Source organism: Nothobranchius furzeri, chromosome 3 (genome assembly GCF_043380555.1).
Source record: "Nothobranchius furzeri strain GRZ-AD chromosome 3, NfurGRZ-RIMD1, whole genome shotgun sequence".
NCBI classification, from domain to species: domain Eukaryota; kingdom Metazoa; phylum Chordata; class Actinopteri; order Cyprinodontiformes; family Nothobranchiidae; genus Nothobranchius; species Nothobranchius furzeri.
The window spans coordinates 67,524,422-67,534,104 of NC_091743.1; the positions used below are offsets into that span (position 1 = coordinate 67,524,422).

Genomic DNA, 9,683 nt, shown 5'->3' on the forward strand with positions numbered 1-9,683 from the left:
CGCTTTACCACTCTTTGTGCATTTCTAAAATTACCACAGCACACCTGTGTGCTGATCTGCAGAGGCAGGAGAGGGGGAGGAGCACTGCTGAGTGGAAAACCGGTGGAAGCATCAAGAGGACTCAGGTGTGACGCAGGCTGGTCAGCAGACAACAGCTATAGGAAAACAAAACTTTTTAAAGGGACAAAACAAGGAATTTTAAACCAGACCAGCTCTATTCTTAGATAAGCCTTTAAGCTGTTAGTCTGCATAACGTTGTGGTGACTTTCTTTACCTGCTGAGATGGGACAGCAGCTGGCTGGATGTGACACTTAAGGGAGGAGAGACAAATGCAAAAGGAACTCAAACTTCATAAATAGACTTGCACATAAACACACTACAAAAAAGAACACGTGAACAGCAAAAGGGGGGTTATACACGTGGTTTTCCATGCAACTCACACAATAAATAGTTTTAAATGAGACATTACTTTTTTCTAAAGTTCAATGTTCAATACAAAACATGTCCAAGAAGTTCTTTGCACAAAATTCCGTTAACATAAAGTGACTTCAGCACTTTTATTCTTGACATTTTCAGCACCTTCTAGAATGATGCGTCTCTGGGATCTGTCACTTTAAACACACAAGCTGGAGCTGGCCACGCCCACCACACTCAGGCTGCTATAAGCTGAGAAGCTCTGATATTCAGGAAGGGCTTGGAGTAGAGCGGTTGCTCCTCCAGGAGAAAGGTTTTGTAAAATGTGTCCCCTCAGAATGATTAGTGAAACAAGACTTTGTGAATTGTTACATTAATTTAACTTTTCATTTCTTTTATTATATTAGTTTGAATTAACTAGGAAAAAAGTATGAGTGGTTCCTAAAGGCCTCTGGTAGATCATAGTATGGATGGATATCATTGCCCAGCCAGTCTGGATGCCATCCATCCATCAATCCATCGTTTTTCTGCTTTTCCAGAGTCGAGTGGTGGGAGCAGCAGCCTAAGCAGAGAGGCCACTTGGGCCAGCTCTTCAGAGTTCCCTGGTCAGCCGAGAAACATGGTCCCTCCAGTGTGTCCCGGATCTCCCTGTGGGTCTCCTCCTGGTTGGAAGTGCCAGCACGTTCTTGGTAAATGGCCAGTATTTGATTTAGCGCCTTCTGGAGTCCTGACACCCCCCCACCCCAAGGTGCTTTACAACACAATCAGTCATTCATCCATTCACACACATATTCACACCTTGGCGGTGATGAGCGCCACTGTAGCTACAGCTGCCCTGGGGCGTGCTGACAGAGGCGAGTCTGCCGTACGCCGATCCCTCTGACCACCACCAGCAGGCAAGGTGGGTCAAGTGTCTTGCCCAAGAACACAATGACAGCAACAAACTGAGCGGGGTTCGAACCTGCAACCTTCTGATTACGGGACGAGCACTCAACAAAGAATCTTGTTCTTTATGTCACTACCCAAATCATGTGACCATAGGTGAGGGTAGGAACATAGATGGACCAGTAAATAAAGAGCTTTGTCTTCCTGCTCAGCTCTCTCTTCACCACGACAGATCGGTACAATGCCCACATCACTGCAGACGCAGCACCAGTCCGCCTACAGATCTCACGCTGCAGCTTTCCCTCATTGTGAACAAGACCTTGAAATACTTAAACTCCTCCACCTGAAGCAGGGCCTCGTTCCTGACCTGGAGAAGGAATTCTAGCTTTTTCCGACTCAAGACCATGGTCTCGGATTTAGAGGAGCTGATGCCTTCCTTGTGTTTCTATTGTGATTCTGTTGTGTGTCTCTTTCTATCCGTGTAGCCAGGATGCGGTCACAGCATGCAGTACCTGCTCCTGGGTGGGCTGGGCCGTCTGTAGAGGTGGAGGGATCGTCTGTGTTGCCTGCCTGCTCTGCTGCACAGTTGGGGCTGATACAGCAAGAGAAGGAGCCGTCTGTCCGAAACACAAAAAGGCAAATCTCACTAAAGCTCAATCGCTGTTTTTCTAATTGGGATTTAATGTTTCAAAGCAAGAGCTGTCAAAGGAGAGACATTACAAAAATGGGTGTTTTAGGGGGTTTGAGTGGCTCATTATGGGATGTTACAGTGGGAAAAGGAAAGATGCGGCATTAGTTGGCTTCTACCTATGCTAATTTTTTTAAGATGCTATTTAGAGCAACAATAATTGAACCAAATACTGAAGCAGGAGCAGAAGCAGGAGTTTACAAGGTTATAAAAGATGCTGCAGGCTGTTATGCTGGGTTTCACCTAAATACTGTAACCCTCATTTCCCAAACGTACCCGTGGATCTGATCTGCCTTTGCTGGAAACGGGAGATAACAGTGGGCTCCTGTCAGGATTGGAGGAACAACAGAAGGGAGCATCCAGGCTCTGACTCTTGTCTGTGCACTCAGACATGGAGAAACCTGAACACTCCATCTCCCTATAGCCAAGCACTGGTTGGTTAACACCTCCTCTATCAAAGAGGGTGGGGGAGCTGGTCCTGCGACCAACAATGTGATGGAGGCAGTAGTTGAGAAGGCTGAGATTTCCCCCTTCGTACAAACTCGGTGGAAACACAACGTGTGAAGGGGAGGAGCGACGCGAAGGCGAGGTTATCATGGTTGGCTGACTGTTTGGTGATGGAGACAGAGATGAGGTGGAAACATGAAGTGGTGAGTCTGGAGAAGACTTTACCAAATGAAGGTTTGTAGGTGAAACCGGAGTGGACATGGTGAAAACACTTTTGTGAGTGCGCCCCGGCGCACCACCTCCTTTTGCTCTGTCCTTGAGGACGAGAGACATGCAGGCGGTGCAGTGATGGTGGTGGTGGCGCTGCAGGCTGAGTGAACTGCTCAGACGCAGCTCTGAGGGGGGTTGTAAATTCACAGGAGGCTGAGGGGAATTGAAATGACTCGCTGAGTCATGAGGAGAAGAGTGACGAGGAGGCAAGAAAGGAGATGATAATGAGGAATTCTGGGTACTGTTGGAGGTCTGATTATCTGCAGAACACACAGAACTGTCCGAGCTATCCGAAGAGGACAGATCCTGTAACGGACACAAGCAGGAGGTTTGATTTTTCATCTTAGTGGCACAGTGGGTCCTACACTGCAACATCTCAACCAGGGAGGTGCTGCCGCGCCTAAAATATGTCGTGCTCTCGTTCATGAGCGGATTTTTGTGGCAGACAAAAGGATCGCTGTAGTGACGCTGATCAGGAATACAAACAAAAGGGGAAAAAAACAGTTATAACAGAAAACAACACAAACAGGTAGGATGAAGAGAAATGAAGCTCCAGAGGAAATATGACCACATTGACTTACTGGCTGACACTGATGCAGCTGTGATGCAGGTTGTTGAAACACCCCAGGGTGAGGCTGAGCTGTGGGCTGCTGGTAGCCTCCTGGGTGGAACTGCGTGTTGTTTTCATGAGAGGCTTGTGCTGCGGGGGGCTGGCAGAGTCCCGGGTGCAGCTGAGCTTCGGTCTGTGGAGGAGGACTGCAGACCATCTGAACTGTGGACATGGGTTCTGGAAGCAACTGGTACGGGCCATTCTGCTGATTACTTAAATCATCTAACTGGACAGCACAGCTTACTCCACCATCAGCTGCAAAAACATAGTAAATCAGACATTAAAATCCATTAATGCACCGTGTGTAGGAGGAACTGAACGTACCAACATGACGCAGCATAACCCTTCAACAGCAATGACCCAACATTTAAAGCTGAATGACCGTTTCCAGAGGCTAAACTAAGTCAAATGATATAAAGAAGTTTTTTTCTTACACGTTGCAGATGTGATGACAGGTATGGTGCATATCAGAGTTTCCTTGTCCTCGTAATCTTCAGGTGCTAAAATAGCATCCTCGGGTGCTACAGGACCAGGAACCTGCAGAAGGTTCTGCTGCACCTTCCTCCCAGCGGGCTCTTTATCTATCTTTGGTGACCCAGTCCGTGCCCTCCTCCATTTGATCAGAGCAACGCGATCTCTAATAGACTTCGCAACAATCTTCATGTCACATTCCAGGAAAAATCCCGATTCCACCTACAGGAGACAGGTGGGATGCATGCTTTGAGTCAAAGTGAAATCTAATCAGGATATGAACGTTTGAAATCTGATTAGTTGCTCTGGACCTCACCTGCATCAGTTCTGAAAAGCTAATTACAACCAAGCCTGAAGCTGTACCTTGGTGAATAACTGTATAATATAAACACACCAGATGATGATGACACTAAAATTATGACTTTTGTTGGAGTAATGTGCAATAATGGAATTTTATTGTTTACGTGTAACAAAATTTAGGATTGAACATCAAGGACGATCAATAATAAAGTAAAACTCACATCATCAATATATTGTTTTAAATTTCACTACTATTTAACAAATAGTAAATCCCTTCAGCTTGAAAACAGGGAAAATGGATTTTGTTTGTTTTGGACAATAAGGGATATAATGTCATGTAAGGTAATGATCATAAGGACCAATCGCAGTGGTTTATTTAGAAAAATTATGTATTTTTTAATGTTTTATGTAGTTTTTTTATGTATTAGTGGACTGCCTTATTGACTGACATCCACAGCAGTCCAATCATAGTGCTCTATTGATTTGGTGGGCCAATCACAGCACTCAGTAGGTGGGATGTTGCTGAAAAAACAAAGATGGCAACTGCTCGTTTAAACGGCTTTGGCTTCAACTTTGGACTATTTAGACATGGCCTTTTCTTTGAGTCAAGAGCAGATAGAGGTACCTAAATTTATTTAGAAAAATAATGTATTTGCATCTTTTCTGACAGAGTATAGCGGTCTGCCTCACTGACTGACACCCGTAGTGGTGAGTATGTCACGTTGTTTGTGGTCCAAAAGCATGTGGGGACAGTTTCAAAGACAACTGTAGATCCTGCCCCACAACAGAGGCGTTAAAGGATCTTGGCCAGACAATATATTCATATATTTAGGATGGCTTGCCAGGCTAGTAATGTAGAAGACTAACAATAAATAAATGTAACAATAAACTCTTTTAATAAAGTTGAAATAATGTAAATTCATGATATTTTTATTCAAATATCATAAAACTTTGATTTTTTTTTGTTTAGTATTTTTTTTTAGTTCAGTCTAAATGTCAAAAAATATAAGGATAGAAATTTGAGTGACTAAGTGGTCATTGATTGATTGATTGACTTATTCATTCATTCATTTACACATTCATGTACCATTTCTTGAGCCACTACTTCTGGGACTTCATTCTCCAGGTCGAAGGTGAACTCGATGGCGCCCGTGTCCTTGTATTTCCCTTTCAGCTTTTTCGGATCCTCGACCCACAGCTTTAGAGCAATAGAAGATTTCTTCCCATCATCCTCCTCATTAAGCTCGACCCTCACGCCCGTGTCCTCGGCGAAGTATGCATGATTCAGGAGGTCCTTGATGGAGTACCTGCAGCAAACACACAAACGCCAGTTAAAGCTCTGCTATACAGGTCTTAACAGTAATAATGCAGAGAGAGACCAGAGCTAAAGTAGGATCATTTTCCAGGGAGCAGAAACAAGAGAATAAGAGTCAACCTTCTCTACCTACATCAAGTCAGTGTTCTTGGTTGGTTTACTCACCTTTCCTCCCACCTGTGACAGATACACTCCCCGATAATCTCCTTAATTTCTGGGTCACTGACTTTTCCGTAGCTGGCAGGTTTCACACCCTGAAAGGGAAACCAGCGTGTTTCAGCTCATCAGCTAACAAGTCTAAAATAGCACCAATTACTGCAGACTGTGTCGGGGGGGGGGGAATTAGTAGTGTCAAAAAACATTAATTACTCTCCAAAAAACAAATAAAAACATCTTCTTGTTACAGCCCCCTGGTTTTGCCACCAGTCTGCCTCCAGTTCAGGACCATAGCCTACTCTGCTACACAGTACCTGCCGAGGTTCGTCCCTCCAGAACCAAGGAGAGCGACATCCCCTGAACTCCCTTCAACTGGAGCTAATGCCCATCACCAAGTACAGTTTATTTAGAGGACATTTTGTTTGTAGCCAGAGGAGGGAGAAGCAGGCACAGAGAGAGAGCTGAGGGGCTAGAACGCTTGCAGGAAAGGTCTAAGGACTACGATGTGAGCTAACTAAGAGGTGTTACCAGAACCAGATGGAAAGTGGTTCATTCTGGCTAAGATAGAAGGCCCTGAGATTGGGATTGTGCTGCAGATGTAGGTTGACCCAGTGGTGAGGATCCTAAACCATGTTGTTATTTATCTCAGTCCTAAGCCTTTTTGAGTTTCGAGTGGAATCTGTTTGGTTTTGGTCTCTGTGTTAAGTCTTCTCCTCCCTTGTGGTCTGCTGCCCCTGGGTAAGATTTTTTAATTCCTTTGAATGAGTGTAGCTAAGAATATATTTTTAGAGTTGCTTAGCACATAGCTTATTTACATAGCTTCTCATTTACACTGAACAAAAATATAAATGCAACACTTTTGTTTTTGCTCCCATTTTCATTCCAGATACACAATACCACCATTTCTCTCAAACATTGTTCACAAATCACTCTAAATGTGAGCACCTGTGCTTTGCTGAGATAATCCATCTCACCTCACGGGTGTGCCACATCAAGATGCTGATCTGACTTCATGAGTAATGCACAGGTGTACCTTAGACTGCCAACTGGGGGGGGGGGGGGGGGGGGGGGGGGGGTTGAAGTTATGACACATCTCACCTTTATGTTAATATTGTTTTATTTGATGCACTCCGCTTTGAACTGCACCAAATCCAGCCACTGCTGTATTTTAATAACTAGTATTAAAGATGAATACACCAATATTTGCACAAGAATAATTTTAGTTTTAAACTCTCAGTGACACACTTTGCAGGGGAGGGGGGGGGGGGGGGGGGGGAATTTGGCAATTAATTTTTCTTGGCGTCTGGAAAAACGTCTCCTTCCCCCCCCCCCCCCCCCATTCCCCCCCCCCCCCCCCCATTTGACTTTCTGCCCCCTTTATTTGGTCCAAGATCATTACTGGGCTGGCCCTATTAAACATGTTCTACACCCACACTTAGTAGACTTAACGAAGTATTTTTAAGCCAGTATAAAAATGACTGAAACACTAATTTACATATTTGGCATTAATATCTTTAATTTTATTTATTTGTTAAGAACATCAAGATGCATTAAGTGGACATTATAATAAAGTAAATTTTTCTAGTGCAGAGAGGAGACAACCCATAGAAGCACTGATTTCATCTCATTTCAGAGGAAAATAGAACAGGTCAGATGCACCTAATAAATAAAATTACTAACATAAACGCAGGAATCTGTTTCTTTGCTTCATTGTTCTGGTGCTGAAAATATCACTAATACAGATCAAAGGAGATACACAGATGAATGCATCTCTTATTTATTATTTGGAAATTAGTGTGGTTTACATCAATACATTATTTTAAATCTGAAATTGATATGGAATAATCAGAAGTTGCTATGTGCGTTGTTTATTTGAAAACTATTTGCAGAGCAGCCTCAGAATTGAGATTTAATAGTTTTGATCACAATAGTAAAGGAACTATTACAGAACAAGTTTTTCAGTAAAATCAGAACATTAATATTTAAGTGCATGAATTAATGCATCTGAACTCATGCAATAGGAACTAGGAAATATGAAATACTAGAACCAGATACAACTTTTTTTATTTGATTAAACTGATTTTTTCCTAACGTTGTTGGCATTTTTCCCCACACACAGTTAAACAAAACAATGTTGATTAAGGTGTGTGTGTGAAAGAGAGATAGAGAGGGAGAGAGAGTTAAAATAATTTTAAAAAATCCGACCAGAGCGGAGGCAGTGACCGATGCATGCACGAGCCGTTTTCAGCTCTGTCTTATCAAATGCACCACGTACTTTACGAGAGTTTTGTGTGTAGGGAGGGGCGGGCGCTCTATGTGACTGACCAATCACAGAGCGTGAAGACAGTCAGTTACCAATGAGGATTTTCCTTCAGCACGATTACAGATATTTACGAGTTTTACACTCGTTTCATGCTCGTATTTGTCAAAAATGCTTTATCCGTACGCTCATCCCTAGCCACCCTGCCCCGCCTCCTCCTTCTTGCTGCCTGCCAACTGTGTTCACAAGTAACAACACAGTAGTTCCCGCTGCTTCTTTGGGAAATGGTGCAAAAAATAAAAATACATAAATAAATAAATAATCAATAAAACTTGGGATCTTGTAGGCGTGGCGGTGGGATTTCAGCCGTGGCGGGCTTCCATGGCTACGCCTATGTAAGGGACACCCTGTCATTGTTTAAAGGACAAGTTATGAACAATTAATATGTCACCTGTTGCAGGTAGCTCGTTGCAATGAAAAAGACGAGCAGCCAGAAAAGTAGACTTTATGTAATTTAATTACATGTAATTTCAATGTAAACATATTACATAAAAGTTAACGAAAGGTCCACTTTGATGTAAGCTGTTCTGGTGTTTGTTTATTTGACTTGTGTTTATCTATTTTAATAATAATGGTTGTGATTTTATATATATTAGCTAAATCTTACATAAAAACTTTATTTGGTGATTATAAGGGCCAAGAATCATTTACTTATTAATTTATCCAATTGTTCATTCATTCATTTATCCTTGGTGCATGCACAGTTTCCTTCTTTTGTCCTCTCCATCTCAAAGGAAGTGCAAATAACACACTGGGCATTTGCTGCCAAAAGTAAAACAATGGAATTAGGGTTTACTAATGCTTGGTTTGGTTTTACACTTAGTATATTTAATGTTTGTTCAACTGTTTGGATAAATAACAGCTGTGATTTTATCAATTTAGTTAAATCTCAAAGTCTTAACTGGTATTTACTTGGATTAAGATTGATTTATTTTAAGTGAATTTTCACTTCCTTTCTCAATATTGCTTGAGCTTCAACACAACCAAGCCCCTATTTAAATTTTACAGAAATATTTTAAAATGCAGAGAATCATAATAAGTATGTACTGTTTCACTTACGCTGGTGACTTTGCGGTAGATCTGAGCAGCGTTTTGACACTCGGAGTAGGGGTATTCTGAGGTGGCCATCTCTAACATACACATGCCAAAGGCATAGACATCCACAGCCTCATCATAGTGCTCCTCATACATCTCCGGTGCCATGAACTCTGGAGTACCTGGAGAAAACCATGCGACACTGATAAATGTGGTTATTCATGATGCATGTGTGCTTAATCGTGATGCTGATTAGGATCTGATCACAAAAGGGGGAGAAATGAACACGGAGATATCTGTTGACTCTAAATGAAATTTGATTTTAGAGGGAAATTATCCATGTAATAAAAATGTAAATTTTATTCCCCACCTCTTTATAATCTGACTTCCTGTTTAGCTTTGGTGAGTTCTGAGCTAAATTCATTAGAGATCTCCAAAACATTCCATCTGAAATATTGGTCCAGAATTAGAGGTCGATTGCTATCAGTTTATCTATTACCGATGCCGATACGTAAAGGCCATGGTCAGCCATTCGCCGATATGTGCTGCTGATGTGTTGAGCCAATATCTAGATGTTTATCACCTTATTTAGATGCTAAAATGTCATTAATGACATCAGTTGATGAACAACATTTCTGGAGCTGAATTTGTTTTTGAACACTAAATTTAGCAGTTAAAACTTAATTCTGTGCACTGGCCAGTGTTAAAATCAGACATCTACTTAAAGTTAAACAAATCAATTACCTGACCAAGTATTAATTATTCACAGCTG

General features: G+C 42.2%; 1 protein-coding gene across 10 annotated transcripts in view; it reads right to left on the reverse strand.

Annotated features, from left to right (window-relative positions):
- The window catches only part of wnk2 (WNK lysine deficient protein kinase 2), a 53,512-nt gene that overhangs the window by 13,333 nt on the left and 30,496 nt on the right, over positions 1-9,683 (reverse strand). For all 10 annotated transcript variants that reach the window (XM_070549417.1, XM_070549425.1, XM_070549424.1 and 7 more), the window contains exons 5-12: positions 8,936-9,093; positions 5,566-5,654; positions 5,173-5,392; positions 3,749-4,007; positions 3,286-3,569; positions 1,812-1,916; positions 275-310; positions 45-155 (exon numbers count right to left, since the gene is read on the reverse strand). In XM_070549417.1, the coding sequence (XP_070405518.1) occupies positions 45-155; positions 275-310; positions 1,812-1,916; positions 3,286-3,569; positions 3,749-4,007; positions 5,173-5,392; positions 5,566-5,654; positions 8,936-9,093 (1,262 nt within the window). The remainder of the gene's footprint in view (positions 1-44; positions 156-274; positions 311-1,811; positions 1,917-3,285; positions 3,570-3,748; positions 4,008-5,172; positions 5,393-5,565; positions 5,655-8,935; positions 9,094-9,683) is intronic.